The sequence below is a fragment of the Phyllostomus hastatus genome, unplaced genomic scaffold, assembly GCF_019186645.2.
Source record: "Phyllostomus hastatus isolate PE091 unplaced genomic scaffold, TTU_PhHast_1.1 phas_contig_17, whole genome shotgun sequence".
NCBI lineage: Eukaryota > Metazoa > Chordata > Mammalia > Chiroptera > Phyllostomidae > Phyllostomus > Phyllostomus hastatus.
Window position 1 is genome coordinate 2,816,080 of NW_025333664.1, and position 20,868 is coordinate 2,836,947.

The window sequence follows — 20,868 nt, forward strand, 5'->3', positions numbered from 1 at the left end:
TCCGCCTATATAAGCTCAGTGGAATCGCCTTTTAGTGCTTGGGAATCAAGACCACAAAAACCATCCCTCCTACTGATTAGTTCCTCCGTAACTAACAGAGACAGTAACTTTGCTACATGTTTGCTGAGTGAGTGAGGGAGGGATTGCAAGAAGCAGTTCTTGTCCACGTGGTCCCAGGGTCAGACAATAAATTCTGGTCTTTGATTTCAAGTAGAAGGGGCAACAGGGGAAAAAAAGTTCTAAATGGAGGGTGCCCCAGAGGGTAGCCGCTGCCTTTGGTTTACATCCAAAACCCAAAAGAGAGCCAGGAAGGCAGGCACACGGTTCGTAGAAAGAACCAGACCTCTGGGCTCTGCACGGGACACCTCCGAGGCCAGGGCGAGGGACACGCGTGCTCATGTGTCACCGCACAAGGCGAGGCGTCCCTGGTAGCGTGGTGCCTTAATGACACCATGTTAAGATAACCGATGTGTCTCTCCTGGCTGGTGTTTACTGAGGAGAAACGAGAACGAAGAGGGAACCTGTCCGGTTTCCGTGAGCCCCGGCGCTGGGGACCCCTGAGGAGGGAGCTCCGGGGCGGCAGCCCCACCTGCGGCAGCTGGGGGCGCCCCTGCGGCTCATCGACATGCACACCGGCGTGCGGGGTGGGGAGCCGGCCGGGGGACTGCACCCACATGCATTAGCCCAATGATTAAATATACATCGGCGCCCGTGGGATAATAAAGTAACGGTAATGGGGCATTGTCACAGGATCAATGTTTCCGGGTTTCAGAATAAACATGAGCGTTTATCTAGCCACAGAAACTATTATCCCCCCTCCACCCCGCTCTGCTTTATTCAACTGACATCTTTTAATCAAAGCGATCCATACTGTGGCCGCATTCCAAGGTATCGTAATTGCCAATATTTACGGCGAGTTAGATAATAGCTGTATTTTGGTGGCTAGCTCTTTCGTCCCTCCCTCTGCCGATCGGAGGCTGACATTTTCTAATGAATTAGTTCCATTAGGGGAAAAATCCGAAGTAATTATATTAATCCGGACAAGCTCTCACCCACCTCCACCGGCTTCGCTTGTAACGAGCGTGCACGGCCGTGTGTGTGGGTGTGTGTGTGTGTGTGCATTTGCGTCATCTCAATTTTTCAGAACACCTCTGTAATGAAAATAAATTAAAACGAGAGCTTATTTGTCAGTGGTGTAGATAAGGACGGTCCTCCAAGGGAGGTCTGGGTCCCTCCATGGGGGGGGGTACGGGGGGGCCTCGAGTGCCAGGGCTGATGCCTGGGGGACTTGGACGAGGAGGGGGGTTTGGGGATCCGGCCGGAGACGCTCTTTCCCAGCCTCCCCAGCCTGTCTCTCCAGGGACTCTCCTGGTCGGGGTCTGCTCTTACCGGCTCCCCTGGACTCGCTCCCAGATTGGGGAGCGGTCCGACACCAGCAGCCCAGCACACTGAGCATTTGCTCCCAAACCCCCAGACTCGCTCCCCAGGAGCACAGGACAGATTATCGGCCGTGGGAAAAGGGGAAATGAATCTCTTCACTGTCTGAAGTGTGTTGTGCCAAAAAACAAACAGCGCCTGAAGGAGGGTCTCCCACAGAGACTCCCACAGCCTCCCACGGTCACCTTGAGGATGAGGTCCGATGAGCGAATGTCCCGGAAATGCGCAGGGCAGGGAGGGTGTAGCGACAGCAACTCTGCCCACGAGGTCCCCGCACGCACGGCAGCTCCGCCCGAGGAGGGTTTGAGAGGAAAGGCCGCCAGCAGATGCGGCCAGGGGGCGGGCCCTCGGGTCCCGTGGGACACTCGGAGGCCCTGCGGGCCGGGCTGGCTCTGCGCCCGGGCCCCGGAGACCCCCCTACTCTCCGGGGAAGCAACCCAACCCCATTGCAGCAAGAGCCACAGGGCCCAGGCCCCCTGCAGGTGGGACTCTTCAGTGGTGACTCGTATTCTCTCCACGATTTCACTCAGCTCTTCCCGCCCCTCCTCCAGCTACGGGGGCTCCACGGGAAGGGGCAGGGGAGGCCGGCCGCCCTGGGGCCGAGGGGACCTGGAACCGCTGGCACGGGAAGCAGGGCCTGGGACACCCATGTCATTCACGTGTTCAAGGTGACTTTGCAGCCTAGGTCCCCTTTCTCTCCTTCCTTCTTTCCTTGTAAACCAAGGATGTCACAAACACGGCAGAACCAAAAACTTGTCAACGGGCCAGCTCTCTGGAGAAGGGACCGAGAATGACAAACGGCATGATGTGCTGGCGTGGCCTCCCAAGTTTGCAAATAGGAGATTAGCGTGTGAAAAAAATAGAGGCACCATTGGAAACACAGGGAGCTACTTACATGCGGTCCATCTGCTGCGTGTGCGCACGAGCACGCACACACACACACACACACACACACGGAGCTCATTTTCAAATTAATCTGCAGGGCCATTTAGCCCTGAGCTATCACCGCATTCAGTTCTGGCTGCTCATAGCCCGCGCGTCCGGCGCGGGTATCTTCCGACAGCAGACCCGTGCGTGGGGCTGGTCTGGAAGCCTTCGGGTTTTCGCTGATCACTAGAAGTTCCTCGCTCCACCCACCCCCACCCGCTTTTGTTCTGGGGGTATGAGCCGTGTCTCTAGGCGTCCACTGTCCACCGGTAAAAATCAATTTTGGCTTTATCAGTATTTATGACTGCTGGTGCCAGCAGTTTAGGAGGATTAAAGAGGGAAAACATGCAAACGAGGGGAGAAAAAAATTAAAGACGGGCCTTCACGCCTACGATGCATCGTGCCGAGGGAATGTCCGTTGTCTGTTTAAAAATGCAATCAAATAAAAACGTATGGGACTCTCTGTTACTGCGTATGTCCCTTAGGACTCAGGAGCCCGGTGGCGGGCGTTTCTAAATCAGGGGCACCCCGCTCAGGGGTGCTGCAAAGCCAGCGGCGACCCCCCTGCCTGCAGCGCCCAGCTGGGCTCCCGGCCGGCACCCTTCCCAGTGACGGCCTTGTTGTAAGCTGGTTCGTTCCAAGGATCTCTCGCCCTCTCGGGGGAGAACGGACCAGGGGATAGGACCACACATACCCCTCTTGGCCTTACTCTCGCTTGTCGCCTCCTTCCAGAAAAGACCCTCAAAACGTGTGTGCCTCCCTGGGGTCCAGCCCTCGAGTGTTCTGGCTCTGCAAGCCGCCCTGAACCTCAGTGGAGCTGGCTCCTCCCACAGCCCCTTCCCACAGGCTCTGGCCCGCCCCACCGCCCGGGAGGACTCAGAGAAGAGCCCTCGCGGCCCCGGTCCCCGGGTGACCCTCCCCGGGGAGCTCCCTCACCCCGCTCGGCCAAAACGCCCACGAGCCCATGTGCTCACCAAGTCCGAACCTCTAACAGGGAAAGACTTTATTTACAGGACATCGAGTTGAAAAGAAGAGACGACTTTGGATTCTAAATTTTAATGTCTGGCTGCAAACAAAAGGCCCACTCCCACCTGCTCCTGGGGGTCCATGAAATGCTAAGTCACGTTCACAACGCCAAGCAGAGGAGGCTCCCCGGGCACTCCAAGGGCGGTCACGTGAGGGAGGGAGGCCCCGGCCTCAGGCCGGACCTGCCGGCGGCTGCGGTGGAAGGAGCTTTATCGGAACACGCAGCAGGCGTGTTCCTCCTTTCGTTCCCAGCCTGCAGCCCCCGCCAAGGGGGGTGGACCAGGACTGGGCGAGGCCCTCCCTCCCCATCCCTCCCTCCGAGGCCGAGGCCGGGAGCTCCCAGAGGCTGTGTCAGCATCGCTCCGCTGCGGTGCCCACACCTGCAGCGCCCACACCTGGGCCAATCCTGGTCCGCTCACAGCACACTGACGGGAGAGGGCACATGCCGCCTCACGGCTCATGCCTTCGGCTCCCGGGACCCACGTGGAGAACACGCCGGAGACGGACTGACCCCTGGGCGGCCGTCCCCGTCTGCGAGCCGAGTGCCGTCTGAGTGAGAAGTGGGGGGCCCCTCGGGCAAGAACTCGGGGTGCAGAGGGGACCATGCACGGTGAAGACAGGATGTTACCGACTGAACAGCTGGCAACTCCCGCCGCCCCGAGCCTCCCTGGAGGTCCCAGGATCGCCGGGGCCAAAACCTCGGGCCACCCTGCCCGCCCCCCACCCCAGGCCCTCGGGAAAGTGACTCAGGGTGTGTGACTTGTGAGAGCAGTCTGATTCGTGTGGAAGTTGAAACCCACGCGCCTGCGGCAGCCACGCTCAGCACACCTCCCACCGGTCTCCTCCGCGGGACCCCTTAGCCCAGGGGGCAGGCTCTTCTCCACCGGGGGCCAGGTGCGGGGAGGCGACCAGCTGCTTAAGATCTTCCGCAGTTTCGTCTTACGCTCAGTTTAAGCTACCCCTTCCCGTGTGCGCGCGTGTGTGTGCATATAGACATGCACACGAGGACAGACCCTGTATGTTCCCTTACATATATGATGACGTATGTATGTTCAATTAAACATGTAAGGTCTGTCCAAAGTCCAGCCACTGCTAATACGAGAACAGTTTGCACGGCACCCATGTAACCTGGCGGCCAAGGAGAGTGGGCTGGAATGCACGTGTGTGGACAATGGCGACTTCACTGTACTCGTCAGTGGGGGCGGTAGAAGCTGTTGAGTGAGCCTGTGCACTGTGTGGTCGCCACATTCAGAATGACTGAGCGAGTGACACAGAGAACCTGCGTCCGATTTTGCATTAAACTTGAACGTTCTTCTGCGGAAACTATTCAGACTCAGGAGGCTGCAGCCACGGGCAGCTGGCGATGGGCAGCTTCACCACGACAACACACCCGCTCACGCATCACGTCTCGTGCAGAGTTTTCTGGTGAAACATCAAATCACCCAGGAGACTCGACCCCCTACAGCCCAGATTTGACACTCTGCAACTTCTGGCTTTTCCCCAAACTATAATCACTTTTGAAAGGGAAGAGATTTCAGACCGCCATTGAGGTTCAGGGAAACACGACGGGGCAGCTGATGGTGAGAGGGAGGACGGTGTGGGGTCCCCAGGGGCCTACTTTGAAGGGGACAGAGGCGTCACTCTCCTACGTACGATGTTTCTTGTACCTTCTTCAATAAGTGTCTCTATTTTTCACAGTACGTGGCTGGAAGACTTCTGGACAGACCCCGGACAGATTTTCTCACAAGTAGGACGCACTTTAAGATCAACCTTCTGATGACAAAACAGTGACAACGTAACAGCAACAAATCCTCCCATGCAGCAAATGTGACAGAACGACAAAAGAATTCTTAATTTGGGGGTTTTATTTTAATTTTTTCTTTTTAAGATGCTACACAGTCAAACAGAAGTGGAGTGGTCTTTGCAGCACGACCCCACAGCCCAACTCCCCATCACACGTGACAGACGGACGGACAGACTGACCACCGGAAGGACCCCTCTCGCACCCCTCTGCACTGGACCACTGGCTCCTTCTCCTGACGCCCTGCCTCAGCATCCCGCCCGCTCCCCGGTCCCGACCCCCAGCCCGGCGGCAGGAGACGAGCCCGGGGCCAGGCCGGGCTGCGTGCCGGAGCGGGAGCGCTGGCCGCAGGTTGCGGGGGCCTGGCGCCCCTCTCCTGAGAGAGGGCAATGCGGAGGGGACTGTCGCTGCCGGGAACTTCCCTCCCCGTGACAGTTGTGAGTTGTTTGTGCAGAGAAATCCCTCCCAGCGGCCGCCCCCCAGCCTTCCAACGGACCGCACGCCCACCTGCACACGTGCAGGGCCCCCGGCCCTCCGGCAACGGTGCTGGCTCCGGCCAGCAGCCTCAGGGGGCACGGCTGGTCTCGGGCTGCAGCATTCGTTATAATCTTGTGACAATAAGAAAACATGAGATGAAATACATTAAATAAGTTAAATATGCGTTAAATGTCTCTGAATAACAGCTCAATCCCACTACATGGACCAACAGTAACTCAGCTTGGTCCCTTGAAGAGAACGAAGCACTGACTTTCCTTTCCCAAGTGCTGGGCCGCCCGTGCCCACTCGCGCCCCCGCCCCCCGCCCAGCAAGCCCGTCTGGCGCTACTGCCGCCGCCGCAGCTCAGGGCTTCTCGGCCCCGGCTCTGAACACCAGCCCCGGGAGCCGAGGGCCCGGGCGGCCCGCGGACCAGCATCCTGGGGAGTGCGAGCGGCCAGCGGGGTGGCTGTGGAGGGGACGCACCGCCCCCACGCTGGGCTCCGCCCCCCGAGGGCCGGCGCCGCCGGGCAACAGTGTCGTGTGTTCAGAGAGGTAATCCAGCAACGTGGACCAAGCCTACAAATGTTTAAAATGACATTTACAACATGCCATTATTGTCGTTTAATCATGGTTTCCCTCATCATTAACAAAGGTCATTCTCTTCCCCAATCACGGACTATACATTTTTTACTTTCTAGGAGATCGTTACATTATGTTACATTTGTGTGTGTGCACGCGCGCGCAGGGAGGGGTAATTTAAAGGCAAGACCTGTGAGATGTCATCATACATTAATTTCTTTTTATACACGGTTGTGGCGAGTTTCAATCCCGGGCATGGCGGGCCCACCGCTCCCGTCCACCTCCCGCGCCCGCCGCCTCTACAAGGCGATCTTCCCTATGATGACCCCGACGATGAAGAACAGGACCACCAGCGCGAGCAGCCGGGTGCTGAGGCCCTCCTCCTTGCCCGGCGCGGCGGGCGCGGGGCCCGGGCTGTTGCTCTGCGCCGTCTTCCTCTTCCGGAGCCCGTCTTCCTCCTGCGGGAGCAAAGGCACGTTTCAGGACGCCCGCGCACTGGAGGCGGGAGTCACGCGTACGGCCGAGCACGGAGGGCTCGCACCCCGACTCGGACCACCCCCTCCCCCCCGCCGTGGTGTGGTCCCCTCCTCACGGGGAAGCCCACGGGGGGCCGGCCGGAGGCCGCTACGAGACACCGCCCCTCTCCTCTCCGGTCCCCCCGGGCACTGCCATCAGGGTCCCCCCTGGGCGCTGCCGCCAGTCGCCTTCCCACAGCCTGGACCCAGGCGGGGCGCTCCTCCGCCCCCTCTGCTCAGAGACCAGGGCTCTGAAGAGGGTCCGGCCTGGGCCCGCCCACGGCCCGCCCACCTTTCTGGCCTCGTCCCGGCTGTTCCGCTGCGCCCACAGCCGGCCCTACAGCTGGCTGGATTTTCCCTGTCCACGTAACGGGACTTCTGGAACACGGAAACGTGACTAAACGTGATACGTGCATCTCAAACATTCTCTGCACAGCGCACGGATCTCCCAAAGAGGCACCGTGCACGTGCACAGACACTCGGCACGGCCCCCCAGCTCTGCAGACGTGCAAGGAGCGGGCCGCCCTCCGGCCCCACTGCGCGGCTGGCCCCGCGCTCCGGTGCGTCAGGCGCACCGCGGGCTCCCGAGGCCACTGCTCCTCCGGACCCACACCCCGACCGCCCTCTCCTCTCCTCTCCCCCTTCCATCCCCTCCCGCCCAGCAGCAGGGGCCTGGCAGGCCCTGGAGACGACCAGCAGCCAGTGCACCGCGTGGACCCAGGCCCGGGGGCCGGCTCCCTGCCGCGGCTGCCGTCTGAGGCCGTGCGCGGTCTGTGCCCCGCGCGGCCCCAGTGCTAGCAGGGCGCCCCTGCAGGCCAGGACTGCCCCCGTCTGTGCCAGGCACATGGCAGGGCCTCGGGAAATGTGTTGACCAAGTAAAAGAATGAAAAACCACAAAACAGAAAATCAGTGTCTGGCAGGAGAAAGAATCTTCTAATGTCAAGAATGGTCTGGGAGTATTTTCAAGGTTCCTGCTTGTGGGCATGGCCAGTATCACTGCCTGGTGACAAATGACCAGTGATAGTCCAGTCCCTTCAAAAACAAAAATGGGCACAGCCGAGTACAGCGTCTATTTTACTGGGTTTGTGTAGAAGCTGTTTCTACCCATTCATCACTTTAGATGGCACAGAACTGTTCTGAAGAGAAATGCACTCAAGAAGAGGCTTTAGGCACATCTTAGACTCTCAGCCGAAAAGTGAAGTGTCAGCACGGTGACCTTCCCCCGGACGCTGTCACTGAGTGAGGGGGTGAAGGCTTCTGTAGAGGAGGGGCTGGGGGCCGCGTCCGTCCGAGGGAGGGGAGGGCCGGCCAGTGGAGCTGCGTGTGCGCCGAGCGCCTGGGGCTGCGGGTTCAAGAACGAAACCCAACACACTGCTACGTGCGTGGGGGGCGTGACCAGGGTGGGGGGTAGACCCCTCTCGAAATTTCAGCTGCAACGAAGTCCCTGTGGTCAGAGATGAGAAACGCTCTCCTCGGCCCTGGCTGGCGCAGCTCAGCGGACTGAGCGTGGGCTGCGAACCAAAGTGTCGCAGGTTCGATTCCCAGTCAGGGCAGATGCCTGGGTTGCAGGCCATGACCCCCAGCAACTGCACATTGATGTTTCTCTCTCTCTCTCCCTCCCTTCCCTCTCTAAAAATAAATAAGCAAAATTTTTAAAAAAGAAAAAAAAAGAAACGCTCTCCTCAAGACCAAGTCTGAAACGACTCACTCTCGGAGCTGAAGGAGCCGTAGAGGCGTCTGGTGACCGGTGCTCCGGGGACGCCGTGACCGCGAGGCTCCGGCTGGCTCGGGTCCCACCGGCCGTTCCCACGCTGCACAGGCCTCCCGCCACCCCCCACGCTGCCTGGCCCCGCTCCTCCTTCCCCGGCCGCCTGGCTGCTCTGACAACTCCCCACCTCCAAGCTCCACGGAGGGGCCGCGGTGTGACGAGGGCCTTTGGCTCAGACCCACCAGCATCGTCCAAAGTCAGCCCTGCACCTGCGTTCAAGTGGACCAGAGGTCAGAACCGGCCCCTCAGAGAGAGAACCTCACCCAGTGGGGACGGGGTGGGGTTTGAAAATGGGAATGCCAACAACCATCACTGTTTTAATTTTGGTCTCGAATCTTACTTTCAATTTACACAAATGGAGGGCGGGAGGGCTTTTTTGTGTGTATTTTTGTTTTTTTAACAAGGGGATAAGAGTTTAAATAGTTGAGAAACTTCGGGTTCTTGATGGGGGGAGGGGAGGTGGTGTTCCAGGACTCTGAGAACCGAATGAAAGCTACGGAACTTCTTCCTGGGAGAAAAATGTGCAAACACAAACTCTACAAATTCAGGGGTTCATCAACTTCCCTATCCCAGATCTTTTTAAGATGTTGTTTGTTTATTTTGAGAGAGAGGGCATGGGAGGGAGAAAGAGAGGGAGAGAGACACCGATGTGTGGTTGCCTCGCGCGCCCCCTCCTACTGCGGAGCTTGGCCCACAGCCCAGGCGCGTGGCCTGACCGGGAATGAACAGGTGGCCCTTCGGCTCGCAGGCCGGCGTTCAGCCCACCGAGCCACGCCAGCCACAGCCGCCCCCCAGACCCTAGCGAGGCGGCCCCACTCCCTGGGGACCCGCGGGGAAGGAGAGGCCGTTACCTTGAACTGCCGGTTCTCCTCCCGCAGCCGCTGCACCTCGCCCTGCAGCCGCTTGCACTCGTCCATCAGCCTCTTGACTTCGGCATCGTCCAAGGAAGAGCTCAGCGATTTGGACGCCACTGGTGTTTCTGTCTTTGGTGCAGTTGTGGATATAATTTTATTTATTTCTACATCATGCTGTTCAGAAACACAAACGAAAGCCCACGTGTCACCGACTACGTACTGAAGGGCTTCTCACACACAGTAAGGCGGAGCTCAGCCACAGCGCGCGGGCAGCGTCTCCCGGGCACCGCACGGCCCCGCACTGACCTCTGAGGCAGACCCCTCCATCTGGTATCGTGACGACCCAGCGCGGCTGACCCCAGAACTCACGCACGGGGCACACAACCAAGTTCGGCCGGGACCGGCACTCCCAGGACAGAGAACCGGGCTCCGTGTGCTGTGCTGGCGGGTTCCTGCCGTGCAGAAATCAGCACACGGTGCCTGTGCAGGCGCAGGGGTCATGGACCACAATCACGGTCACCGTGAAGACATGAACGTCCCCAGGACCAGCTGGGCAGGGACGGGAGGCCACAGACGGCCCGGAGGGTGGCTCCCTGCATGAACACGGTGCCGGGAAGCTGGGGGGCGGGGCAGGGGCAGTGCCAGTGCCGCAGGGTTTCGGTCTGCGGGGGCACACATGCCCCCCTCGCCTCCTGCGTGAGGCGCCGTTTTGAGGCTGGGGGGGGTGTCAGTGAGGCGGGGAAGGGTGGGCGTGGAGGCTCGGCTGTGCTGGGGTGACACAGTACCTGGGAACCACTCACCGAGTGCCCACCTTGAGTGTCCAGGTGGCTGCTGGGGGTGTGAGGTCCCGTCTGCAAAACTGACGCAGCACAGAGCAAGGACCAGAACACAGTCCCACAGCGTCCAAGGCCGCCCCTCACACGACACACTGCCCAATGCAGAGGCCCAGCGCAACAAGGCGCGCTGACGCCCGGGCAGGGAGCGTGGGCCACAGGCCCAAAGCGCTCCCACAAATGTGGCAATGTTTGCAAATGTGGCAATGTGGCAAAGCGCTCCTACAAATGTGGCAATGTGTCTTCCAGGGCAATGATCTCAGAGCACTTCCGTCACCTGAGGCCAGCCAGGAACAGCCAAGAGCACCTGACACTCTGCTGAGACTTCCAATTGTGTTTTTAATGCACCTGAAAGTTCTCGGACTGGTCTGAAGGGAGTCCGTACCAGCACTTCAGTGTTCTGCCCCTAGGCTGTACACAAAGGGAGAAGGGGGGAGGGCCCAGAGGAAGCTGCTCCAGCGACTCCCCCCTCCTCACCCCTCCGGCAGCCCAGGAGACTCTCAGTGGGGGCGACCGTGCCCCTCGGGGCACACACGGCAGTGTCAGGAGGCATCTACGGCCACCACACCTAGGGGTGCTGCCAGTACCTGGTGGGCAGAAGCCAAGCGTCCGAGGAGACCCAGGCCAGCCCCACGACCGAGCGCGGGGCCCCAGCGGCCGCACTGTGCGGCCGAGAAGCCCTCCCCGAGAAGGGGTGCCGGGGAGGGAGTGCGCTCGGGGGTGCAGAGGTGGTGCCCAGGGGCCGAGTGGGCTGGGCACCCGCAGGCAGGACTCCGTACAGCGGTGAACCCTCCGTGTTCACCGCCCGTCCCGTCAGCCTCTCGGCAGATGGCAGACCACTCCCCGCCTGCATCTTACCCCGACTGAACGGTGGCTGGTAACTCTGCCTGGTCCCAGACACTCTTTGGGCTTCGTAACATTTCAACAGCCAACAGGCTGCACTTTGCAAGGGGAAAAATTGTTTCAATTAGTTGTCTTTCTGTACAAGTCTTTCAAAGACTGATTTCATGCGGGCCCACTTATTTGTCGACTTCAGCTTTTTTCCCCTTCATACATCAGAAAGAGGAAAATAATTTGCCAACTTAAATCTTGGTTTTGCAGGAGATGGTATGCAAATAAGTATCAGCTTGCAACATTCAATTACTGTTAACTGTAAACATACTTACTGGTTTATCGTTTTCTGCTGGCAATTCAAACACACATCTAAGTTTTGAATCCATAAGGTCTTCCGGTTTTGCCTCCTTCCACTAAAACAATTTAAATTTAATAATCAGGATATTATAAAGCTGCTGGAAGAATAATTTTCTTCCTATAACTGACAATTTCAGAAAAACACTCTTAATGAGAAAGTCCTGATGTATGTCAAATAAAGAACCAGGTCTGCTGAGATTCCAGCATCTCCGACAGGACAAGATTAAATACACTCACTCTCCTGATATTCAGTGCACACCGCAGACCCCGGCCGTGCCGCCTGACCCCCGGAAGCCAGCCAGCGCCCCGCCCGCTGCCTGTCCGCAGGCAGATGTGGGGCGGGGGGCCCACTGCGGGCGTCGGGGGGCCAGCGCTGACCCTGGCTCTTCAGAAGAAGACAGACCTGCTCCGCAGGCACTCCCCGCCCCGCCCCGCCCCGAGGAGGCGCATCCCGTCTGGGAGGGGTTCCGGAGCCGCTCCGCCAGCGCCCGGCAGGGCCTGCTGGCCAGCACGCGCCTCTCCATGGTGCACCCCCCCGCCACGTTCTGTCCGTGTGGACAGCTCCCCTCCTCTGGAAGCGGACGGTGGACTTCGGGTGTCCTGACAACTGCAGGCCGACTGGCACGGCAGGGAGGTTACCGCAGGGAGAAGGGACAGCCCCTGCCGCTGCCCAGGGCCATGTGGGAGGCAGCCAGAGAGAGCAACACAGGCACCGGGGGCCGAAAGTGGGAAACGAGTGGGTGCCTGACAGGGGCCGCCCGAGAAGCCCCGGCGACCCCAGCGGGACAGCGCGCCACGTCCCAGCAGCAGTCAGCGGGGACGCTGCCAACGCGCTTCTGAGTCTGCGTGCCTGTGCGCACGCGCGTGTCAGGGCACCGGGCAAGGGCTGTGCCCGGACGGACGCTGGGGCCACCGGGAGGAAGGCTGCCGGCCGGCGGGACGCTCGCAGGCCTCCGGCCCGCTCAGAGCGTCGCCGGTTCCCTGAGAAGAGCCACCGGGGCCAAGGTGCTCTGACGCCAGGGAGGGCCGGTCGTCCCCACCTCAACCCAGGGACCCAGCGCAGTGTCGCCAAGAGGGAGGGCCCACCAGCACTCAACGCCTCTGACACGACACACACGTGCCGTCGCCCAGCGGCTCTTCCCGCCGCACGACCTTCGGCCCGGGTTCAACCCCGAGGAAGAAACTGCGCAGACGCAGAGTGCGGGGGTCTCCAAGCCCCTAGCCTGGACGCTGAGGCTTCCAGAGCCAACGAGACAGACGAGGCCGCGGCTGCTCTGCCGGAACAAGAGCTCTGGACCACCCGGGGGCCCACGGAAAACCGCGGCAGCGTGGGTTTCTCCGTGACCGCAGCGCTGCGGGTCTCTCCCGGGGCTGCACTAGCAGCGCCTGCCGCACGGAGACCGAGACCGGCCCGCCCTGCGGCACGCGGGGGGCACAGCGTGCGCCCCACACTCGGTGGGGGAGAGGCCGCGTGACAAAAATGGAGTGGGTGTGGCAACATGCCGGACGGTGAGTCTCGGTGAAGGTAACGTGAGTGGTTCCTTTGCCATTTTTTCTGTACATCCAAAGGAGATTAATGCTTTGACATGAAGAAGCACGAGGCTCTCCTTGTCAACAGTGGGTAGGTCAAGGGTGAACAACCTACAGGGCACTCTTCACTTCGGTACGTCCAAACACCTCACGCGGCGTCCTTCGCACAATGCCTCTCAGACGGCGGCAACGGCGAGCACTCGGGGGCGGGCGTCCCCTCCCCCGCAGACCGCCGGCGGCGCCACACACAGCACCTCCACAGCACCCGCGCGCCCACCTGGCCGGCCCGCAGGAGCTGCCCGGGGCCGCAGCGCCAGCGAAGGCCGACCTCCGTGCCCCAGACACCCGCGCCCGCGCCCCGCGCCACGAGCCATGTAGCACCAGCCGGCACGCCGTGGCCGCAGGCCGTCTGCGCCTCCTGCGCGCCCTGCTCCCCTCGATCGCCCCGGCCCACCTGGAAGGGCTCCCCGGCCGAGGATGCGCACGGGGAGCGGTGAGGGCCCCAGCCACGCTCCCGTGAAGAGGAAGAGGGCGCCCCGCCACCAGCCCCTCTGGGAGCCCCACCAGGGGCGCGTCCCGCGGGCACTGCCCGGCACCCCACGGCGCGGGCACGGAGACGGCCGGCCTCCTCTCCCCAGACGAGCGGGAAGGGCTGCGTGCTGAAGCCGGGCACCGCAGCGGTGCGCGGGGCAGGCCTCGGTACCGAACTCACGGAGGGCGGGTGCGAGTCCCAGCCCGCGAGAGTGGGCCCTCCCCTGGGACGCTGGCCGGGCCCCTGGCGGGGGCTGGCGGGCAGGAAGTGGCGGGACACGCCGGCGGCCCCGCCTTCCCCTCCCAGCTGGGAGCGCCTCCTCCTCCACTCCAACGTGCGACGCTCGAGCTGGCCCTGGAGTTCCAATCATGCTCCTTCCTCCAGAAAAATCAGTAACAGGGTGCCATTTATTTATTTTATGAAAATGAAGTCATCTTATTTTTAACAAAATTAAACATGCATTTAAGCAGAAAAAAATGGAAATCTAAAAAAAAAAAAAAAAAAAAGAATCATGCTTACCAGACCCAAGCAAAAAATAAACAAACACATAAATAAATCAAGCATGGGCCGAGGGCACTAAGTTTTGAACTCTCACCCCTCTGGACTCTGGTACCGGGTGGGGACCCTTTTCTGTGGGGCCCAGGGTGGGGAAAAGGGAGAGAACCCGCAAACCATTCAAGACATAGCCCATCAGGACAAGGAAGTGCTAGGGGAAACTGAGGTAGAAAAGTCAGAAAAGAATAGTATTCTGGGAAGTTACATAAAATGTTAAAATCAAAATTTTTAGAAAAACCATAAAGACAGTCAAAGTGCAGCCCCGCCCCGGGAGCCCCGCCCCCCCGAAAGCAGGCCCGACACACTGGAGCGCATGCACCCACAATTCCGCACCTAAGGGGAACCACGGAGAAAGAAAGAAGCGTTCCGTACTTACTACTGCTTCCATATCAGAAGTGTCAGTTGGCGCAAACATAGACTGAACCATAAACTTGTGTTTACTTTTCTCATTGGGATCATAATCGAAAGGCTGTAACATCACTGAGAAAGAAAATAGTTCATTAGGAGCGTCAGACTTGGTTAGCAGCAGCCAGTTGTCAACACTTGCATGTTGGCCGTACAGCAATTTACCCCGTCCCCGGAGCCCGGCGGGCCCCAGGGGAGTGCGCGGGCACGGGGACCAGCACCTTCCCCGCCGCTCAGGTCCCAAGCCCCAGCCCTGCTCAGCTGGGTGACTCGCCCGAGGTCCGAAGCAGGAGGTGGCGGGATGGGGCCTAGGTCTCCTGAATCCCGGCCCACCGACCACGCAGCCCTCACGGAGAGGGGAGCCAGGCGGACACGCCACAGGCCTGCTCTGCTCCGTGCCCAAGTCCAAGGTGGTTATGAACTCCGTAGACCAACCCGAGGCGCGTGAGGAACTGCGTCCGCTGCGCCCGGGGCACCTCGCCCCAAGGCTCCCCCGGAGGGCCGCACCCCATGCTCCGACCAGCTCCCTTAGCACACATACCCCTGCTCGTATGCCGACGGTTACCTTAAAACATGGCACTTGCTACAAGGCTCTGCCTAGCCACGCATCTAGGTAAAGTCTCCGAAACACAGCGCGTTCGCACGTGGGAAAGGCGCCCGGGCCAGGGGCTCACATGGGCGGGGCCTCCCCCACTGCCGGTGACCAGGCTCCGTGCTTCGGGCCGCCGCCTGCTCTCAGACGACACAGCTGAAGCACAGAGAGGTCACCTGCGGAGGAGAGCGCGCCCGGTGTGCATGGTCTGCCTGGAGGGCGGAGCCCTGCCCCCTCCCCCGGAGGGGTGTCCACACCCCTTCTCTGGGTGCTCAGCAGGGCTCTCTTCCCCGCGAACCCCACCTCAGGGCTTCCCCGCTCCTTATTCCAAGGCCTCGGGACCAGCCGTGCGGCCCCGCAGCAGGTGAGGGGCCGCGCCGGGGGACGGCACACGGAGGGAGACGCACGGAGGGAGATGCACGGAGGGAGACAGGGAGACGCGGGAGCCCAGCGATGTGCGCTGACGCGCTCAAGGCCACGGGGTCGACAAAGAGCCAAGTGCAGCCCAGCTCCCCTCTGCCACAAGGGTCTCTCAGCTGGACACGGGTTCCCCCTGCACCCCGGGCCCACACACCTTACAGAACCCGTATGATGGAGAGCAGAAACACAAAGACCCTCCACCCCTCCGGGGGTGCAGGCACCCTTTCTATCTCGGGGACAGAGGGGCCTGGCAGACCCCGACGACGCAGCGGTGCACAGTGCGCACGGGCAGCCGGGCAGCTCTGCGGCCCACACCCCATGGCATGCTCCGGGCTACAGGGGCTGTGCCAGGAGGCTTCAGGACAGAAGTCCGTGGATGTGCAGCCCTTTCAAACCTTGGGGCTCGTACACACATGGCACCACGTCTAGCTACCAACAAAGATCACTGAAATGAGGGTGTTCACCCAAGAACCTGAGGCCCGCAGGGCGACCACCCGCAGAGGGAGCGAAGGCCACTGCAAACGGGGCAGGCGCAGCGGCGACCCCCCCACCCCCCACCCCTGGGGAAAGCGGTCCCCACTGGCAGCTCAGGGCCCGGCTCCCGTGAGCTGGCAAGAGCTCTTCCAGGCAGACCTGGGACCCGGCGGCCCGGCAGCAGGTCAAAACCAAGCGCTCGTCTGGAAGCTACCTCCCCAGTGGCCCTCCACCTCCAGGGGGCAGGGAAGATGACACATGACCACCTCGGGGGTCGACGGGGTCTTTCTTGGACAGGAAATGTCAACTTCGTTTGCAGGCGGGTCACACACAGTCTTCAAACCATGGTCACACCGATGTTCATTTTTTAAAACTTAGAGTGAGCTGGGTTTGAGAATTTCAGGTTTTTGCCTGTCTGCGACGACATCACACTCCAGCACTTTCGTGGGTGGGAAACAAGCAAACTGTCCCACAGACACTCCACGCTCAGCAGGGAGCGGCCCCTGCAGCAGAAACCGCCCCTTCCTGGCCTGGCCACGCGGAGGCCCTGCCCTCTTGTCCGGAGAGCGCCCGGGCGGACCAGGGTTACTCGTGGGGGCCGCCGCCCGGAAGACGAGAGCAACGAGGCAGCGCCGCTCACTTTCAGAGACGCTGGCTCTTTAGCCCGACCACACTGGCCAAACACAGAACTGCTGGGTCCAGAGGACCTCAGGCCCCCCCACTGCACAGCCCGGGAAGCTCTGCCCCCTTCCTCCGGGCCGTGCAGGTGGGAGAGAACAGCCAAGAGGCCTCTGCCCGGCCAGACCGCCGTGCCGAGGAGGGGAGGAGGGCACCCTCACCAGTGCCCGCCACACGCGAGGCCCCACCCACACCGGGCCTATTTCGCAGCCGTCCCATCGAGTGCTCTCAGCGCTCCGGCGAGGCAGCCCGTGCCCGCATCTTCTGGACGAGCAGACCAGGGCTCAGGGAGGCTGTGCGCCCGCACTCGGGGCCCACGCCGGCGTATCAATGGCCAGGCCCGCCGGCGCTCCACCTGGCTCTGCCTCCAGAGTCGGACCTCCGCACCACAGGGTCTGGCAGCCAAAGTCATCCGCAGACCCTCAGGGCCCCCCCACTGGGAGGCCCATGAAGTCAAAACTGCACTCATGAAAACACCAAGGAGTTACGAGCCTTTTCATCTGTGCCGACACCCCGCAGTGCCGGCACAAAAGCGCTGGGTGAACGGCGAGCAGGGAGCAGACGGCGAGCGCCTGTGGGGCCGGCGTCCTCGTATCGGGCGCGGCCACACACGTGTGGCTCCTCCAAAAAGGCCGCTTCCCCTCGGGAACAGCCCCGGCGGAGCTGTGACACAACGCCACGCCCTGACCACGCCTGGCGGCACACCGTCACCCTCCGCCCAGAGAGCCGGGCGCCGTCCGGGGGACCCCTGGGCGGCTGCCTCTTGGACTTGAGAGCCACGCGACTCGGGCCCGGGCCTGGGCAGGTGCGTGCTCGGGCACGAGTGCCGCGAGTCCCTCCACGCGAGGAAACGCACGGTCGCTGGGGCCGGCGATACAGCCCAGGCTGCCAGGCAAGCTCGGAAACGTGCTCCGGCCTCCAAGAGCTTCCCGGCTTCCCCGGCACCTAACCACCCTTCCAGGGAGGCCAGTGGAAATGGTGGCGGGTGTGACTTTCTTGTCACGTGACGACATGCGTCAACACCAGGCGACCTGTGTAGTTCAGCTAACACGGTGTTACACAGCCCAGCCGAAAGTGCGGGAGAGCAGTGCACGTTGTTAGAGAGCCGAGTTCCAGCAGCTCCCGGACGCGGCCTCCGGCCCGACACCGCGCCGAGCCTCGGAAGCGCCCTCACCCAGTGCCGCCGAGGCGTCCGCGAACCACGCCCGCGGTCATCCGACAAGGCTGCCGAGGTGCTCGCCCCGGCTCCGACTGCGCTCTGCGGGGCGTGCGGCTCCCCTCCCGCTCGGCCGTCCGTCACCGGGACGGGACACCTCGCCACGCGCGGGCGGCCTCCAGCGAGCCGGGCGCTGGGGAGGTCTGCAGCGTGTGCTCAATGGCACCAGTCTCCTCGCCACGTCTCGGATGGAACTGATTTATTAACGTGGTTACACACGAGTTAATACTCTTTAAACGTCTCCGTTTCGTTTGCAGTGCGGCGGTGCGGACACAACGCACACACAAAGCCCCGTGGGCCGCCGGCCAGCCTTTGAGAGCCTGGGGCCTGGGCCGGAGGGCCCGAGCGCTGTCGCTCCTCATCGCCCCGCCGCCCGGGGTGGGGGCCCTGCAGGAGGGGACTGCCCTGGTGACCCGGCTCAAGGAGGGGCGCCCCGCTCAAGAGAAGCTGCGGTTAAGAGAGAAAGCAGCTTCACACAAACCCAGCCTTGAGTTCTGGTACGGACCGGGACTCGGTGGCATCGGAGCGCACATGTCCCTCACCGGAAGGGGACAGCGTTCCTGTGCCGTTCCAACCAAACCGCCCTGCGGCGGCCGGCCCCCACGGTGCAGGCCTGAAGCCGGGGGGTCGTCTGCACTCAGACCTCCATGCCAAACGGGAATGTAAGTAAGTGGGTAACGGCGTGACCAATATCCACCCCCTTAAGGGAGCACTGGAGACAGCCAAGGTGGCAGGTCCATACCCCTTCTGGCCTTGACCAGCATGGCTCACCAGGTGAAAGGTCGCCGGTTCGATTCCCAGCCAGGGCCCACTGCCTGGGGTGGGGGCTCAGCCACCAGCTGGTCGGGCGCACAGGAGACGCAACTGATTGACATTTCTCTCCTCCTTTCTCCCTCCCTTCCCCCTCTCTAGAATAAGTAAAATCTTAAAAAGTATATCCATCCCTCTGCAAAGGTGGGCACTTGTGAGACGTGAACACAGTGTCCAGCACACCAGGGAGGCCGGCGGGAGCGGAAAACCGAGCTGCTGGTGAACCACCAGGACCACGGTGGGGAGGGGGGCACTCAGCCCCGCCCCGCAGAAACGACTCTCCTCCTGCCTCGAACAGAAGGAGGTGGCGGCTGCCCACCAGCCCTCCTTTCCTTCGGGGCTCCCGAGTCAGCGAGCAGGAGTGAGGGCCGGCGGCCCAGCGGCCACCCGGCCTGCACCACTTCCTAGGCCCCCGCGGGGCCGGCGCCCGCCTCGCGGCCCCCAGCGCACGCCGGAAGTCTGTCCGTCTCGGCCACTGCCAGCGCGCGTCAGACTCAATGGGCTCTGCCCTATTAGCTGGAGCTTTATGAGAACATGACAGAATAAATGCTGTTAATCGTTTGTTCTTTCGGCTCCGTACATGCAAATTGTGACAGAAATTATGTACTTTTTCCATGACAAGCTATAAAAGAGCTTCCCATTAACTTAATTTATTTCACTTGAATACCAGAGACACTGATGATAAAACCCTCTTAAAAGAACCATCTATCCTACTTTTAAAACGTATCTGCTGATACTACGTTAAAAAGAAGCCTGTTACCAGGAGACAGCCTGGCGACCCGGGCGCCGCTCGCCAGCATTAACACCGTGCGATGCGAGGCCGGCCGCACGCACGGCGGGAGTGGGGTCCTGGGAGGAAAGGGCTCGGGGGTCGTGAGGCGCTGGATCGAAGGGACCAGACTTTCTTCAAAAGAGAAGAAATGCAGACTATACATACACTTAACTCTCTCTCTCTTCTCTCTCTCTCTCTCTCTCTCTCACACACACACACACACTTTGGAGAAATGATGACTTGATTAAATGCAGCGTAAAAGCTTCCTGTGAGAACCCAAGCAAGTCACACACCATTTTCACCTGCATCGTCGTGTTAACAGAGCTAATGAATAAAAGTCTAACGAGCACCACAGCGCGTGCTTTATTACTATTATTTTATCTCAGAATCTTATCTTCAAAATGTCTCTCCTTGTTTTATGTGACCAACCTCAGCTCAGGCCCCCACACGCACCTTGACTCTCCAACCCCGACCCTCCCAGTCTCTCGCGCAGCCAGGTCGCATCACCCTGCAGCCCCGTAAGCCCACAGACGGCCCCTCCCGGGAGGCTTCGTCGCCGTGGCGCTCCTCAGACCAGACCCTCCCACTTCGCAGGGGAAGCCCGCCGGCCCACGCCTGCACAGTCTGCTCTTCGCAGGCCTCCCAGAACGCAACCCAGCAGAATGCAGCCCCTGCTGGTCCCACAGGTGTGTGCCTGGCGCCGGCCCCAGCCCCACCCCACGCCCAAGGGTCCTGTCCTTCCTGAGATCTCCTCTTACCACGCTGCCCCTACCCGGCACGCTCCCCTGGCGGTCCCCTGCTCACACCTCAAGAATCCCACCTGTTGGGGCTCCACCCACCACCAACTGAGAGCTCCTGCACGCTGGCTGGCAGGCCCGGAGAAGGGCCAAGAACACGCACTGCTGACACGTGCCCTGCTGACCCGTGCCCAGCGGACGCTGCCCTGCGGGCCCCAGGAGCCACCCTGGAGCACACACGCTGCCTGCCCTGCGACCCCAGCCCCGGGGCCCCGGCCGGACGGAGGGCCCTCTCACACCCCCCTTGCCCCGGGGACCTTGCTCTGCCGGCCGGCGGGCCGGGCTCCGCACACGCCTCAGCTCCTCCCCACATGTCCGCCTCTTGCACCGAAGAGACCGCGACCAGGACCTCACGCCACGATGTCCCCCATCCTGGGGACTCACCCGCAAGGGACTCACGGCGCTCACTGGGCGAGGGACGTGTCCCCTCTCCCCTGCCGACACCCGCGCTGCCCCTGGAAGCCTCCCTGGGGAAGCACCGAGAGAGGGACCGCTCTGACCCCCAGCCGCCAGCGTCTCCTCTCTCCTGCTGCCCGGGCCACTTCCGTCCGGCCCCGCAGGGCAAGGCCCCGTTCCCAGCCCGCCCTCTGGCCACAGCTGTCCTTCCTCCTTCTTGCCCCACGGTCTGCGCATCGAAAGGCTGCTCTCTGCCAAACGGCACTTTTGGTGTAATAATGAA

General features: G+C 61.4%; 1 protein-coding gene across 1 annotated transcript in view; it reads right to left on the reverse strand.

Moving 5' to 3' along the window:
• Nucleotides 1-5,235: 5,235 nt before the first annotated feature.
• Nucleotides 5,236-20,868, reverse strand: part of VAPB (VAMP associated protein B and C) — a 49,649-nt gene continuing 34,016 nt past the window's right edge. The window contains exons 3-6 of the mRNA XM_045833535.1: nucleotides 14,402-14,505; nucleotides 11,384-11,464; nucleotides 9,382-9,558; nucleotides 5,236-6,705 (exon numbers count right to left, since the gene is read on the reverse strand). Coding sequence (XP_045689491.1) covers nucleotides 6,547-6,705; nucleotides 9,382-9,558; nucleotides 11,384-11,464; nucleotides 14,402-14,505 — 521 coding nt within the window. The 3' untranslated portion in view covers nucleotides 5,236-6,546. The remainder of the gene's footprint in view (nucleotides 6,706-9,381; nucleotides 9,559-11,383; nucleotides 11,465-14,401; nucleotides 14,506-20,868) is intronic.